Below are 17,075 nucleotides of genomic sequence, written 5' to 3'. Positions count from 1 at the left end.
CAGACAGGATAATAAAGAAAATTTAATTGTAAATTCATTTAAAAATGTTCCAACTACATGCCCAGCACTATGCAAGGTATTGGAACACAACCATGAACAAAATAAATGGAGTCTCTGATGAAATTTAGAGTCTACTGAGGGAACAGACAAGTAAACAGCCAGTTAGCAATCTCTCGGCTGTGATGAGGTAGTATCCACTATGGGCACTTGACCCAGAGTTGGGTGAGGGCAGTGAAGGAAAGCTTTTTAAGGGAAGTTTCCTGTAAATTGAGATTTGAAGGAAAAAGTAAGAGTTAGCTAAGGGAAAAGGAGAGAAAGGAAAGTTCTAGGCTATGAATCCTACAGTGAAATGAGTATGCCATGTTTGAGGAATTGAAAAAAAAAAAATTCCATGGCACAAATAATTACATTTTAAGGACATGTTTAATAAATGTCTTGCTATGATTATAGAGATATAAGAAAGCAGAGGGAGGCAAGATTACTTCTGGCTGGAGATGGCTTCACTGAGATTGTATTATTTGTGCTATGCCTGGAACGATGAGTGGAATTTCAATAAGTGGCAGTAGTACACAGCAGAAGATGTTCTAGACAGAACTAATGATATTAGGGAGGGAGGGAGGGAGGGAAGTGATGGGAGAATAGCCGGGATCATAACAGCTGAATGCAGGCCTTAGGTTTTCTGTGGTTCTTTTGCTGGAGAGGAGGGCGGCTAGCTGAGGGTCTTGAGTTCCTGATTCACGAACCTAGACTCAATCTTACATGGGCAGTGGAGTGTCCGTGAAAGTTGGAATGGCTAGGAAAAGACTCACAGAGAAACCATGTTGGTGGCTAGGACTGAGTTGAGAAAGGTCCTGAATGATGGGTGGTGCCAGTGGCGATGAGAAGGGGTAAATAGGAAGGTGGGAGAAAGGTTCAAGACTCGGCTGTGCCACTTGGGAGCTGTATAACCTTGGACACTTACACTTAGCTTCTTTAAGCCCTTTATGTATATGTTGTGATGACAATAGTACTTACTTTGTAGGGTATTGTTGTGCGATAATCTGTTATGTGAAAGTCTTAGTTATTCAGCATTAATATTATTTCAACTTTTGTTTTTTGAAGGTTTTTGAAATTGAGGTTTTTAACCAGGGTCTACTTACATATACTCCCAGTAATTTAATTTTTAAATGTAATTGGTTTCAAATGATATTGTAGTGCATTTCATTATAATTGGATTCCTTTCTAACCCTATAGGTTTTAAAATTTTTATTCAAACATTTAAAAACATTCCCAGAAACAGCTCATGGTACAAGTCAAACTTAAGAACTCCAACGACCTTTTTAAAATAAATTTTATAAGTGGTTTTCTTTTTTATATTTTGGAAAGAATATACAAATCATTCTGTTTATCCACTTCTAAAAATAAGAATAAATGCCAGACTCTTGAATAAATATATCCATAAGTACAATAAAAATATATTCCAGTTTTTTATTATAAAAGAGTTAAAGGAAAGATCTAAAGATATAAAGTAAAAGAAGAATGGGGCAAGAAAGAAATATGGGTATTGAGAGTGGTGGAAAAGAGAAATAGAAAATATGTATACATCATGAGGAGAATACCTTTTTTTAAAGTGTAAGGTTTTAGGATATGGTTTCTGAAAAATAGGGACACTTTTCGGCCTGAAATGGGTTGTAAATATTCTTAACAAGAGAAAGGATTATTTAAGAGATGTCTTAAAATAGCTGTAGTAAGTTGGATTTATAGCACATTTAAGTTTTTAATACTTTATTATCTTATATTCATCATATAAACCTTTAAACAAGTGCATATGGAATATTCTGGCCCTAAATGCATTTCTTGGAGGGGGAGGATGGATCATAAGAAATATAGTAGGGGAGGACAAAGAAAACATTTCAGTGATTGGGCAGTGTATTTGGAATTTACATAATTCTTTTATGTATAGAATGAAGTGGAAAAAGCACTAGCTTAGGGGCAGAAGATGTGGGTTCCACCTCTGTTATCGCATCTTTTTGGCAGAGTCATCACAGACAAGTATTTTACTCAAAGCTTTGTTTTTCTTCAGCAAAGGTAAAGGGTTGTAATTGTACCAACTTTACTGGATCAAAAGAGAGAAGGCTAGGGAAAATGCTTTGTAATCCATAAAACAATATGCAGATTTAAGGTATAAATAGCAATAAAATGTTTTCTTATTTTTTTTATTATGTTCAGTTAGCCACTGTATAGTACATCATTAGTTTTTGATGTGGTGTTCAATGATTCATTAGTTACGTACGTAACTGTTTTCTTAAAATTCTTAGTGTTTTGTTCACTAGGAAAGTCAAGAGGAGTTTCTTTTTATACTTTATTTTTTATTTTATTATTTTTTAAAGATTTTATTTGTCAGCACAAGCAGGGGGAGCGGCAGGCAGAAACAGGCAGAGAGAGAAGCAGGCTCCTGCTGAGCAGGGAGCCCGATGCAGCACTCAATCCCAGGACCCTGGGATCATGACCTGAGCCGAAGGCAGTCGCTTAACTGACTGAGCCACCCAGGTGTCCCTCTTTTTATACTTTAAAAACAAGAAGGAAGAGAACAAGTGTATTTCATAATATACTTAAGAAATTGCTTGTTTCTTTAAAAAAACTTAATGTTATACAGAGAACAGATACCCCCAACTGCCTATTTATGATTGTTTAGATTTTTTTTTCTCAAAAACTGCTAGACTTTCACTTGTTTTATCGACTGCTTATGCTTATTTTGAATTTGAATCTGTCCTTTCTTTCTTCCACCAGCCTGAAACCAACCTGTTTTCTCAGGGAGTGTAGGCTTGAGAGCAAACTTCAGGAAATTACTCATCTTCTGAACCAAATCAAATGATTTATTAATAAACTATATTTTTTCAGTTAGCTTTTGCTGCATAACAAATCAAACCTTGGAGGCATAAAACAATACATGGTTATTGCTTGTGTGATGGGTTAGCTAAGCTGTCTGCTTATCATTCCTAGACTGATTTGTCTGTGTTCAGCTGGCTGATCTACTGATCTAAGCTGGAAGCCACTGGGCAACCATGGATCCCATACCATCCAACAGCATAGCCTGGGCACATCCTCATGGTGATGGGAGAGTTGCAGGAGAGCAAGTTCCAGTGCATAATCTCATTTCAAACCCCTGCTTGTGCCAGCTGAGCCCAGTTGCTTGGACCTGGGCTGGTAACTCCATGGGCAGGTAACTCCATCTATGGTAGGAAGGCAGTGTATGTAGGGAGGGGTGAAGAATGAGAGCCAGATTATGCGTTGTACACTTTTGTTCTGAAAGTACTTTCTGATCTATACAATAGGGAAACATCCTAAGTGGGAAAACATTCTAAGTAGTTTTAGTCCTTCTGCTCAGTAGTAGTATATCCTTCGTTTTATAGTCTATAGGGATGGCTGATATCAAAGTTGTATTATCCATTTTTCCTTCTTGTCTATAGAGGAAAGCATTGTCTTTTGAGCATTTAACCTTGATTCGTTCTTCATGATTGACTTGCTCATTTTTAACTGGGGAAGGAGACTGGTAAACTTCCTTTGTCTTGGTTCTTTATCTAAAATAAAGTTGCAGGCTCAACTGGTAAGTGGGGCAAATCAGGTAACTCACCGTGTGAAGCAGGTCCAGTGGGGACTGGGGAAAACAAGAAGGTATGTGCCTGACTCTAGGGCAGGTACTATAGGTATTATGTCCATGTTGCCATGGAAAAATTCACCCCCAGTATTGCCAGATCTCTGGATTTTTTAAAGAGAAGTTGGAAATTGAAATTTTTATGTGAAATCTTTGTATTAAATTAAAGCTTTAAAGTAACACAGTGAGTGTTATTTCTAAGTACATGTTGGTTGCCTGGATTTGGTATGTAGTCTTCCAGTTTTCATCCTCCAATTTAAACAAAATGGTGTCAGAAACTTGGATGCTAGCACCATCTTTGTCCATGCTGATACCTTGCCCAGTCTGAAGCAGTTTGGACAGTTAGTAGAGGTCATCTGTACCCCAAGAGTACTTCATTCTTATCAGCTATTTTGGGAATATTGTAATATGTGTTTTTTTGGTTGGCAAATAAATGCAAGAGTGCAAATCTAGGGTTTAATTACAAATAACAAATCCATCTTGGGTTTTTTAGCATCCTTTTTCTGTTTTTTTCCTCGGATGTTCATTTGTTGTTTTTGTCTTGACATGTTTTACTTTCTATTTAATTTTGTATACTTCATTTATTTTAGAAGTGTGTGGGTGTATAAATCTAAAATATCTATATCATTCTGATTGTGAGACAGAGAGGGGGTTATTAAGTGACTTTATTTTCTTTTAAAACAGCCCTGATTTTTATCAACTGGTACATATATAATTATCTGAGCAGCTACTAGTTTTTTTTCTCCATGTCTGAGTAAGCAGTCATTTTGTATGCTGCATGGCCTTTTCTGGAAACACCCCTGCTTCCTGCTGGCTGCGCACTGGTCCCTGTGACTCTGTTCTTGAACTAAGAGGTATTGGAGTAAAGGGAGCAAAACGCAGCCAAGGGGCTGAGCCTGCCTGGCTTCACCCATTGAATAGAGGAGTGTGGGAGTGTGTGTGGGGGAGAGAGGAGATGCATGGGAGCAACAGGAATAAGTGGAATATACAATAAAGAATCAGATTGTGTGGGGCGCCTGGGTGGCTCAGTCGTTAAGCGTCTGCCTTCGGCTCAGGTCATGATCCCAAGGTCCTGGGATCGAGCCCCGCATCAGGCTCCCTGCTCGGCGGGAAGCCTGCTTCTCCCTCTCCCACTCCCCCTGCTTGTGTTCCCTCTCTGGCTGTCTTTCTCCCTGTCAAATAAAAAAAAAAAAAAAAAAAAAAAGAATCAGATTGTGTGTGTGTGTCTGTGTGTGTCTGTGTGTAAGTAAGTAAGTGTTAATTCTCGAAAAAGTTCTTAGCTGGGGATGATTTAACCAACCCACCCCTTCCTTGCCCCTGCCCCAGGGACATTTACCAATATCTGTAGACAGTTAAATTTACACCCTGGTGAAAGGATGTGAGAGCTTTGCTTATTTGTACCTTTAGTTACTTTTTTTTTAAAGATTTTATTTATTTTTGACAGAGAGAGAGAGTGTACAAGCAGGGGAAGAAGCAGGCAGAGGGAGAGAGAGAAGCAGGCTCTCCGCCGAGCAGGGAGCCCGATGCGGGGCTCGATCCCAGGACTCTGGGATCACGACCCGAGCCGAAGGCAGACGCTTAACCATCTGAGCCACCCAGGCGCCCCACCTTTAGTTACTTTTTTAAAAAGTATTTTTTAAAAATATTTTTTGTTTATTTGACAGAGAGCAGAGCGAGAGAGAGAGCGCACAAATGGAGGGGAGGGGCAGACGGAGAGGGAGAAGCAGATTCCTCGCTGAGCAGGGAGCCCAACGAGGGGCTCGATCCCAGGACCCCAGGATCATGACTTGAGCTAAAGTCAAACGCTTAACTGACTGAGTCACCCAGGCGCCCCATAGTTCCTTTGAGACAGATGGTTTTTAACTGGATCCCGTTTCCTTGTCATCTGTCAAACGTTTATTCATCTTCCAGATGAGTGAAAGGATCCTGACCCGATTCCCCTGGCATTTTGTTATATTACCTAGCTCACCATGTATAGTACTTTCATAAGCCTTTTTCTCTCCCATCAAGGACTGTGATTTTTTTTAATTTACTTTCATCGTCCATTTCTAATGTGGTGGCAGTTCAGTAAATGATGAATGCATGAATCTGTTGCATCTCTTTGATTCTGTTTCCTATGTCTTACATTATCTACTGACTTAATAGAGAACTGGCTGATGGACTATACTGTTAATTTTGATCTTATATTAACTTACCAAAAGCTTTTGAGAGTTTGAAGTTACAGAGGAGCACTGGTGTAAAGAAGACAGGTACAATTGATAATGGTAACGTCGGCTGGCTTGTTAATATTTTCTCTTGAAGGAGAGAATAAAGCTCTCAAGTCCTACAGCTATTGAAACAGTGAGAAATGCTTTCTAAAATTTGAACTTGGTTAGTGATTAAGCTTAAAATCCACTTCCCACCTCCCCTACCCCCCACCCCTTAAATATCAATATCATTACCTTGAACATGGAGGACAGTTGCCTTGGACAGGGACGGCTGAGGCACTTGAAGGCCACAGAAGCAATCACCTACTTAACATGCACTAGTCAGCCTTTGTGAAATATCACCCCTGATGCTGGGTGCTTATCTTTTATGGAACAGCTTGCAAATCCTAATTGTTTTAAACTGGCTCTGAGGAAAAGAGACTTGGAGTCAATAAATTATAGCTCTCATACATACAAATGTGCATCATTATAATGAAGACAGTCTGATGGTTCTTTAGGTCAAATAACAAAAGAGGTGGACTTGAGTTTGCAAAGACTCCCCGCCAGTCCTCCTACAGGATTGAACGCAGTTTTACTCTCTGGTCGTTGTTCAGGTTTGCATATGGACATTTGTTTTTGATGGATCCTCAGTGGGAGTGAATTGATGAGGGTTCATTTCTTGCTCTGGTGGCTGTCTGTCTTCTTTATAAGGTTCATTAAGACAGAAGCAACAATATTTATGCCTTTAAATACTGATGTGTTGGGAACAGCTAACTAAACTACTCTTAGAATTGTACCATCTGGTTTCAGACCAAGAGCTTTCTCTAAGACTGTGGAGACTTTCACCCGAGGTCACCCATCTTAGTCCTTTCTAGAGTTTTGGAAAAAGCTCAGAATCTGAGAAGCAGACAGCATGAATATTATCATTTTTCTCATCAATGAGAAATTTTATTGTACTAGTAGGTGGTAGTAAGCTGCAGAGAACATTTACTGCTTTTTCTTCAGTTGAAGGAAATGCCTTTCTCACCTTTAGCCAGGATTTAGGTGATTCAGCTTCTTTAAATTGTTCTTAAATAAATAAATAGTTCTTGAAAGAGTTCTTTGGGCATTCTTCAATTTTAGCAACTCTTTTTTCTGTCAACAAATGTCACACTCAAATTTCTTATGATGGAAGAGTTCTAATCCAACTGAATTTTCTTCTTTTAAATCTTTAACCATAATGATAGATTTTTCTTGAGCATACATTATTTTTCTATTCGTCTTAATAATTTCTCTTTGGGCTTCAAATTGTAATTGTGATTAAATATCGTTCTCAGACCATTTTTAGTTTGTTTCCCAAAGCCGAATTTGATTGTGTAAGCTCTGTCAGTGCACATTAGTATACTTCCACATAGTCCTTCAGCTTTTCCGTTTGTTCCAGTGTTTAGAATGTTTAAGAGAGTCCGTTTTTGAATCTAATGACTGTCCTTCAGCAAAATTGCAAAGATAGAGTCATACATGATGAAAAAAATTACTCTTTTAGCTCATAAACTCATGATAAATGGTTTCTTTGGTCAGCCAGTATTCTACAGTATGCAACAGTAGACATTGACATTGTGATCCCATTTCTTTAGCTCATCAGTTGGTGAGGACTAGTGACATGACCCCACTTAGGTAGGTGTCAGGGGACTGAGTAGTTGATCAAGAAAGTTGCTTGGGAGAAGGAAACAACTATCAAGAAAAAGGGAGTTCTGAATCCAGCTTTTATTTAAACACGTCTTCCAGGCTGTCATCCTGTTATTAATCTGTTACCTCTAAAGGTTATGTTTATATTTTTCTTTCTTTTAAGTATATATTATATTTTTCTTTCCGATTATACAGTCATTGTGGAAAATTCAGGAAAGATAGGAATGTTTCAAAACACAGAAATTGACTATAAATGCTGGATGGTAAATATACTTTTGGTTTATTTTCTTACCCTTTTGTTGTTGCCTTTTCCTGCTCCTTTAAATTTGTTTACTGATAATTTTTTTTTTTTTTTAAGATTTTATTTATTTGAAAGAGAGAGAATGAGAGACAGAGAGTATGAGAGGGAGGAGGGTCAGAGGGTCAGAGGGAGAAGCAGATTCCCTGCCGAGCAGGGAGCCTGATGTGGGACTCGATCCCGGGACTCCAGGATCATGACCTGAGCTGAAGGCAGTCGCTTAACCAACTGAACCACCCAGGCGCCCTAAATTTGTTTACTGATAATTTATATTCACATATAGACAACATATAATGTTTATTACAAAATTCATAGTTTTGTCCTTGTGTTGCTATTAAATGTCTCCAGAAACAGACTTTTTAGTATCTGTATACTGTTTCATTGCATGAGAGGTACTGTATTTTAACCATTCTTTTATAATTTGAAATTTTTTTTATTTTACCTCTATTATAATTTCTCAGTATATGTCCTTACATATATCCTTACATATAAATTCTGTATGTATTCAGATGATTTTGTTAGGGGAAATTTTTGGAAGTGTAGTTAGTAGGTGATAGGTACAAACTGCCCTTGATACATACTGCTTGCTGATAGCCAGACAAGTTTGTATCTATTTACACATTCCCACTAGGACAGTAGAGGGATGCTCTTTCCCTTAAAACCTGGCTAAGCATAGACATTATTATTTAACAGGAAACAAGTCAATAGGCTAGAAAAGCATCTCATTGTTTAATTTACATTTTAGGTTAATTAGGTAGAACAGTTTTTTATAACCATGCGTAGTGTTTACTTATGTGACCACTCTCAATAAACTTTTATCAACATGGAATAAATCTAGTGCTCTGGGTACAGTTTCACTGGGGAGAAGTTTTCAGAGGCCTGGTCAATTTTCATTAATGCCACTGATGGTAGGATATACGATATTTTAAAAATTTTTTTAAATTGTGATGTAAAATAAGACAGTCTTAATGGAATAAAGTGTGTGTAATTGTCACTTACTGCTTTGTGCTTTTCTTTTTTAGTCAGTTATATTAGGGGCTCTTCAGAACTATTTTAATGGATCTCCCTATATTCACTCCAGGTTCTGATTATGTGGCTGGCATTAGCTTCTTGCCAATTCTAGTAGCTGCTCTTTTCTCTTTTGTTTCTCTCTCTGTCCTTCAACTCTGTGTCTGGGGAGTGGTGGTGTTGGCTGATGAGACATGGCATCTTTTGATAAGGTTGGGTCTCTGCCACCACAGCTGCCTTCTGTGTTGTGACACTTAGGGTAGGTGCTCTCTCAGCTTTGAGCGTCACGTTTGACTTTGTGAGTTGTCAGTAATAGTTGGAGAAAGTGCTCAGTTTTTATCAACAATGAAAATCTAATTTCTGTTTTTATTATGGATTTTTTAATGTCTCTTCAACATTTATGACACTTATGTATAATTAAAGTGCTTAGATGGTTGCTGAATGTTTCATGTTTTGTATTAAAAAAAGCCATGCAGAATTCTCAGATCGATTTCATCTTACATCTTGATATCTTTACAGGAGTTCCATCAGATGCAGGAGTTTGAACATCTTTTATTGCTCAGAGTAATTGAAATTAATAGCCGAAGACTTTGTGTGTGTGTACCAGTGAAATTCATGCTGGAAAGTGTGATTTTTCTCTTATTAAAAATATGTAATCCCTAGTAGGGGTAAGTGAGAGGTCTTTCTTTTTGTATTGTGTGACAATTACACATAATTTAGTTCAGTTCTTTATTTAATGCTGCTAAGATTTTCTGTTTTAAAGTTAAATTCAGATACCTCATGTTTTCACTTGTTAATATTTATCAACTGATTATAATGTGTGTTTCTTAAGAACTTGACTGTGAGGAACCTACACCTGCGGTAAAAGTATAAAAATATGGCCTGGAGAGTTAAACACAAAATCATGCTATGGTTGTCCTGATGCGAGGCAGGAATACTACTGAGTGGAGGGTGGGGTGGAAAGGTACTAAGACTTTATTTAAAATGTTCTAAATATTTTATTAAAAATATTAGAAGGACACATGTCAGAATTGGAAATAATAACTATATTTTAAATTTTGTTAGGTAACATACAGTGCAATATTGGTTTCTGGAGTAGAGTTCAGTGATTCATCAGTTACATACAACACCCATTGCTCATCACAACAAGTGTCCTCTTTAATACCCATCATCCATCTAGCCCGTTCCCCATCCATTTCCTTCCATCAACCCTCAGTTTGTTCTCTATCGTTAAGAATCACTTATGGCTTCTTCTTCTTTTTTTTTTTTTTTAAATTAGTTTCAAAGGTAGCATTTAGTGATTCATCAGTTGCATATAACACCCAGTGTTCATTACATCATGTGCCCTCCTTAATACCCATCACGCAGTTATCCCTTACCTCCTCCCGCCTCCCCTCCAGCAGCCCTGTTTGTTTCCTTAAGTTCAGTGTCCCTTATGGTTTGCCTCCCTCTCAATTTTCATCTTATTTTATTTTTCCTTCCCTTCCTCTGTGTTCATCTATTTTGTTTAAGTTCCACATATGGGCGAAATCATATGGTATTTGCCTTTCTCTGACTTATTTTGCTTAGCATAATACCCTCTAGTTCCATCCATGTCATTGCAAATGGCAAGATTTCAGTCTTTTTGATGTCTGAGTAATATTCCAGTGTGTGTGTATGTGTGTGTGTGTGTGTGTATGTGTATATGTATACATATACAAATATATATATATGTATACATATGTATACACACGAACACACCACATCTTCTTTATCCATTCATCTGTTGATAGACATCTGGGCTCTTTCCATATTTTGGCTATTGTGGACATTGCTGCTATAAACATTGGGGTGCATGTGCCCCTTTGAATCACTACCTTTGTATCCTTTGGATAAATACCTGATAGTGCAGTTGCTGGGTCGTAGGGTAGCTCTATTTTCAACTTTTTGAGGAAACTCCATACTGTTTTCTAGAGTGGTTGCACCAGCTTGCATTCCCACCAACAGTGTAAGAGGGTTCCCCTTCCTCCGCAATCTTGCCAACATCTGTCGTTTCCTGACTTCTTAATTTTAGCCATTCTGACTGGTGTGAGGTGGTATTTCATTGTGGTTTTGATTTGTCTTTCCCTGATGCTGACTGAGTAGTTTTTCATGTGTCTGTTGGCCATTTGTATGTCGTCTTTGGAGAAATGCCTGTTCGTGTCTTCTGCCCATTTCTTGATTGGATTATTTGTTTTGGTGTTGAGTTTGATAAGACATTTGCAAATATCTTCTCCCATTCTGTCGGTTGTCTTTTGGTTTTGTTGACTCTTTCCTTTGCTGTGCAAAACCTTTTTATCTTGATGAAGTGCCAATAGTTCATTTTTGCCTTTGTTTCCCTTGCCTTTGGAGACATGTCTAATAAGAAGTTGCTGTGGCCAAGGTCAAAGAGGTTGCTGCCTGTGTTCTCCTTTAGGATTTTGATGGATTCCTGTCTCACATTTGTCTTTCATCCATTTTATGTTTATTTTTGTGTATGATGTAAGAAAGTGGTCTAGTTTCATTCTTCTGTGTGTGGCTGTCCAATTTTCCCAGCACCATTTGTTGAAGAGACTGTCCTTTTTTTCCATTGGACATTCTTTCCTCCTTTGTCAAAGATTAGTTGACCATAGAGTTGAGGGTCCATTTCTGGGCTCTCTATTCTGTTCTATTGATCTATGTGTCTGTTTTTGTGCCAATACCATACTGTCTTGTTGATTGCAGCTTTGTAATATACCTTGAAGTCTGGAATTGTGATGCCACCAGCTTTGGTTTTCTTTTTCAATATTACTTTGGCTATTTGGGGTCTTTTCTGGTTCCATACAAATTTTAGGATTGTTTGTTCCAGCTCTATGAAAAATGCTGATGGTATTTTGATAGGGATTGCATTGAATATGTAGATTGCTTTGGGTAGCATAGACATTTTAACAATATTTGTTCTTCCAGTCCATGAGCATGGAATGTTTTTCCACTTCTTTGTGTCTTCCTCAATTTCTTTCATAAGTGTTCTACAGGTTTTTTTTTTTTTTTTAAGATTTTATTTGTCAGCGAGCACAGCATGGGGAGCAGTAGGCAGAGGTAGAAGCAGGCTCCCTGCTTAGCAAGGAGCCTGATGCGGGACTCGATCCCAGGACCCTGGGATCATGACCTGAGCTGAAGGCAGATACTTAACCGACTGAGCCACCCAGGCACTCCTGTTCTGTAGTTTTTAAGAGTACAGATCCTTTTCTTCTTTGGTTAGGTTTATTCCTAGGTATCTTAACGGTTTTTGGTGCAATTGTAAATGGGGTCGATTCCTTGATATCTTTCTTCTGTCTCATTATTAGGGTATAGAAATGCAACTGACTTCTGTGCATTGATTTTATATCCTGTGATTTTGCTGAATTCCTGTATCAGTTCTAGCAGTTTTGGGGTGGAGTCTTTGGGGTTTTCTACATGGAATATCATGTCATCTGTGAAGAGTGAGAGTTTGACTTCTTTTTTGCCAGTCTGAATGCCTTTTTTTGGTGGAGGTGGTTGTTTGATTGCTGTGGGGACGCCTTGCAGTTCTATGTTGAATAAAAGTGATGAGAGTGGACATCCCTGTTGTGTTCCTGACCGTAAGGGAAAAGCTTTTTCCCTGTTGAGGATGATATTCATTGTTAGTTTTTCGTATATGGCTTTTATGATATTGAGGTATGTTCCTTCTATCCCTACACTGCAGAGACTACTCAGTCGACATCAGGGAAAGACAAATCAAAACCACCACAAAATACCACCTCACACCAGTCAGAATGGCTAAAATTAACAAGTCAGGAAATGACAGATGTTGGCAAGATTGCAGAGGAAGGGGAACCCTCTTACACTGTTGGTGGGAATGCAAGCTGGTGCAACCACTCTAGAAAACAGTATGGAGGTTCCTCAAAGAGTTGAAAATAGAGCTACCCTACACTGCAATGGTTAATCAACAAGAAAATGTTGATTCTTCCTGGTTTCACTAATGGAGAATGCTGGAAAGTACTTAGAGTAAACAATTTTAGGTAATGTGGTATCAATTTATGAGATATATACATAGGAAGTGATTTCCTAAGTTTAAAAGGTGAACTTTATATTTAATATTTCTCCTCAAATACATTCTTTTGGACTTAAACAATTGTGATCCAAGAAAAGCAGAGCTAAATAATTCTGGTTCGTGTTTCCTGATGTGGGAGGGTACTACACTATAGGCTCTATATACCTTTGGACTTGTGGGCAAGAGATGGGAGGCACAAAGCAGAGGAGATAGGTGCAGCAGGGGGTTGAGAGACCTGCACAGGGGATAGACAGGAGTCTGACAGCGTAATCTCTGGCCCTTTCTCTGCTGTCAGAAGTTGGATGTTCTGTTGATTCTTTCTCTGATGTTACAAAGAGACTGTATTTCACTTAAAAAAAAAAACCAAAAAAACAAAAAAACGCTAAACTTACAGCAAAGGTCCTTGCTTGTTTATCTTTTTATTTAGTTTTATTTTATCTAACGTTTTAAAAACATAACTGCTTTCATGAATTGCTCTAGGATCTATTTATATTTAGCAGATTCCCTTTATTTTTGTTTTAGATGTATGGTCATGTACTTCCCAGATATACTGAGAATAAAGATCCAAAAAGTCCAGAATATTCTAGATCATTAATGAAATTTTTCATCACACGGTATATAATAAGCCAGAAAAAATGGCCATATAGATTTTAGGAAGATTATAACAATGTTAAAGATTATTAAGCCTCCATTAAGCAAAAAATGAAATTGGAATACTCTGTAAACTTCCACTTTTGATCAATGAGTGTTCTCTGATGACTTTCTGTTCCAAATATATATATATATATATTTTTTTTTTTTTTAAAGATTTTATTTATTTGAGAGAGAGAGAATGAGAAAGAGAGCACATGAGAGGGGGGAGGGTCTGAGGGAGAAGCAGACTCCCTGCCGAGCAGGGAGCCCGATGCGGGACTCGATCCCGGGACTCCAGGATCATGACCTGAGCCGAAGGCAGTCGCTTAACCAACTGAGCCACCCAGGCGCCCACCAAATATATATTTTTTCTTCAAATTCCATAAAAGATTCTCTGAAACTTTTGAGGTTGTCTTGCATGAAATAACTTTCTTTTGCATTAAGTCAAATATTGAGGTAAGGATGGGGAGAAAGCATATTTAGAGAATTTTCTACTGATGAAACTAAGGATGTTTGGCTTTCTGTTTTGGTGGAGATGTTCAAGATGCCATCTTCTCACATATTTGTTACTATGGAATTTGTACCTCTGTTATAGCATTTGTTTAATTTTGTATTTTAAATTAGGGTGCATGGGGGGTGCCTGGCTGGCTCAGTTTGTAGAGCATGGGACTCTTGATCTCAGGGTTGTGAGTTCAAGCCCCACATTGGGTGTAGAGATTACTTAAAAGTAAAATCTTAAAAAAAATAAGGTGCATGAGAGTGTTCACTATACACTGAATGGGCTTCTCTTTTTTTTAGGTCCATTCTGTGAGTGTTGTATTTTTGTTTAAAGACACACATATTCTTATAGCTTGGTAGAATTGACTTCAGACCAATATTGAGACCTGCAGGTCCTAGCTTAAAGAATAACTTTTTTTCAATTGTAGAGATGCCAATCTACCTGTCCCTTCTACCTTGCAGTGTTGTTAGTAAGATTAGGTGAGATACTATACGTGAGAGTGCTTTTAAAATTTCGGAGCATTGCACAAAATTAAGGATTATTATTATTTGTAACCATGACTAAAATCATATCTGAGGAATTGCTCTCTTATAGCAGAAAAAACAAAGGAAAGAGAATTACATGGGGAATTGACTTGTGTTTTCAACCTACATGTTTAGAAATTATGATATGCCAAAGGACTAATGTAATACTTAAAAAGATCAAAATGCAAATGGTTAATCTCATATTTCCATGCTCTTTACTATTTGATTGACCTTGACTTGGCTTCATTTTAAGGATTGTGTACATCAATGGCAGAATCCTCCAGCGATTCAGACCACTTTCGCTCTCGTGATCGATTGAGTCGATGGACTGCCAGGTCAACATACAGGGAATCTCTAAGTCGTCCTACAGTAGGTGTCACCAAGAAGGTCAACACTATAACAAGTACTTTACAGGTTAGTTAAACTATGGTTGCATTTAGTAGATTTTAAATAGTTTAGGCTGAGAAATAGTTTTGGTCAGCATATTAGTTTTTTTTACTGCTGTAACAAATTACCACAAAACTAACTAAGTAATTATAATTAATAATTAAAATAGCAAAGTTATTTTTTATAGTTCTGTACATCAAAACCTGACATTGGTCTTATTGGACCAAAATCAGGGTTCAGTAGGGCTGCATTCCTTTCTGGAAACCCTAGGGGAATGTCTGTTCCTTTGCCTTTCCCAGCTTTCAAAGACTGCCCACATTTCTTGAGGCCCTCTTCCTTCATCTTCAGAGCCAGCAAGGGTAGGTTGAGTCCTTCTCACGTCACATCACTCTGTCTACTCTTCTTCCCTCTTCTACTTTTAAGGACACTTGTGATTACCTTGGGTTCACCCAGTAATCCACGATAATCACCCTGTCTCAAGGTCCTTAACTTAAGATACATATCTTATATACAAAAACCCTTTGGCACATAAGGTTACATATACACAAGTTAAGGATTAGGACTTGGGCATCTTTGGGGGCCATTATTCTGCCTAACACAGTCAGTAAAGATATTTGAAATTTATGATAGGTTGTGGAAGTGTTTTGGGATAAGGCAGTATGTCCAAATAAAATGTGTGGGAGTGAAACGAGTAGGAATTACCACAGATTAGTTTCTTGTGGCCATGTGCCCTTAGAGAAGTTGCTCATATTTTGGCTAGGCAGATTATTTATGGATGAACAATACTGAGATGTCATTTTTATTCAGAGGCTAATTTTTGACTGCCTTTGGAATTTTGAATGGAGGCAGTTTATATCCTCTCCATGGAAAGGACTTGGGAAAAGAGGTGGGGGAAGGGTAACACAACCAACCTGGGCAAAAGAAAAGAGTTTTTTTCCTACCTGTTAATCTCTTATTTTTGCTTTGCCTGGATAAGCAAATTGCTTTGGATTAGTATGCTTAGATAAGAAGAGGCTAATTTATGTTGGAGAGGCCATAATTTGACTTAAAACTCATGAAGTCTTTCTTTTTAAGCTTATGTAAACTAGCATACCATTGGATTTTTAGAGTACAGATCCTTATACTTTCCCACCAGTGAGACACATTAGTAAGTATATATTTTTGAAAGAAATGCCTTCATTAATCTTTCAGGTAGAATCTGGTACATTTGGGTAGAAACCCTTTTTTTGTGATTAGAACTAAATTTGTTGTTTATAGCTAAAGGTTTAAAGGATCCTTTTTTTTTTTTTCTTTTTTCCTAATCAAGTTCTGAGGTGAAGTTATATTTGAAATAACATTGATCCTAATGATTTGCTTCTCTTATACATAGTCTACTAGGTTTGTTCTCTCAGGATTCCTTTTCTATAAAAAAGGTGTGAATTAGTTGAGGGGCACGAATTAATAATGAAGAGTCTTTTTGTTGCCAACTGATTATGGAACCTTGGATAAGGATTTGAATTGTGTGCTTCAGTAAATTGTGGATGGATTTGGGTTTCTCTCTCAGTGGTTTTAATATTTATTTGATTTATAAAGTATATTAATATCCACCTTAAGTATGATATAAATCGTACTTTTTGCAAATGGTTGTCTTAGCTATTTGACATACTGCTAAGGCTGAGAAAAACACTGGAACAATTAATAAAATCCATTTTCTTTTTTAAGGACACCAGTCGGAACCTGCGACAAGTAGACCAGATGCTTGGACAGTATCGAGAATATAGTAATGGACAGGCGGGTGCTATAGAACATGTGAGAATGTTTACATATGTTTGCATTTTTTCTTATCTACCTTTTTGGAAATCAGTTGTTGAGAATTAGGGAGGTGAGATAAAGGATAGAACCATTGTGAACAGCTTTAGCTTTTAGATTACTTTACTATTTTTTAGTAGGTTAGCTTGTCAAATGGATTGCCAGCTAGCTTATATAGATTAGATTCTATTGAATTTGAAAGTTTAAAGTCAGAGGAGGAAGAATTCAGGACATTAGTTAAACTGAGACTTACTAAATTTGGGCCACTGTTACCCCTCATGGGAGTTAAGAATTTTATGGATGGTTTATTTTAAAGTAATATGTGTTCATTGTTTAAATAAATTATAAAACCTCTCTTAGCCCTTCTTAGTTCCACTTCAAAGAGGCAACAATTTGACGGTTTCT

The 17,075-nt window shown here is 37.5% G+C and overlaps 1 protein-coding gene across 2 annotated transcripts in view; it reads left to right on the top strand.

Annotated features, from left to right (window-relative positions):
• CEP128 (centrosomal protein 128) overlaps positions 1-17,075 on the top strand; it is a 387,410-nt gene that overhangs the window by 5,341 nt on the left and 364,994 nt on the right. The window contains exons 3-5 of one of the 2 annotated variants that reach the window (XM_078054045.1): positions 9,311-9,459; positions 14,749-14,909; positions 16,584-16,670. In XM_078054045.1, the coding sequence (XP_077910171.1) occupies positions 14,763-14,909; positions 16,584-16,670 (234 nt within the window). In that variant the 5' untranslated portion in view covers positions 9,311-9,459; positions 14,749-14,762. The remainder of the gene's footprint in view (positions 1-9,310; positions 9,460-14,748; positions 14,910-16,583; positions 16,671-17,075) is intronic. The other variant, XM_036093994.2, reaches the window with a different exon arrangement.

This window comes from Halichoerus grypus, chromosome 8 (genome assembly GCF_964656455.1).
Source record: "Halichoerus grypus chromosome 8, mHalGry1.hap1.1, whole genome shotgun sequence".
Lineage (NCBI taxonomy): Eukaryota > Metazoa > Chordata > Mammalia > Carnivora > Phocidae > Halichoerus > Halichoerus grypus.
The sequence above is the reverse complement of the archived record's forward strand: the minus strand, read 5'-3'. Positions and strand labels throughout refer to the sequence as shown.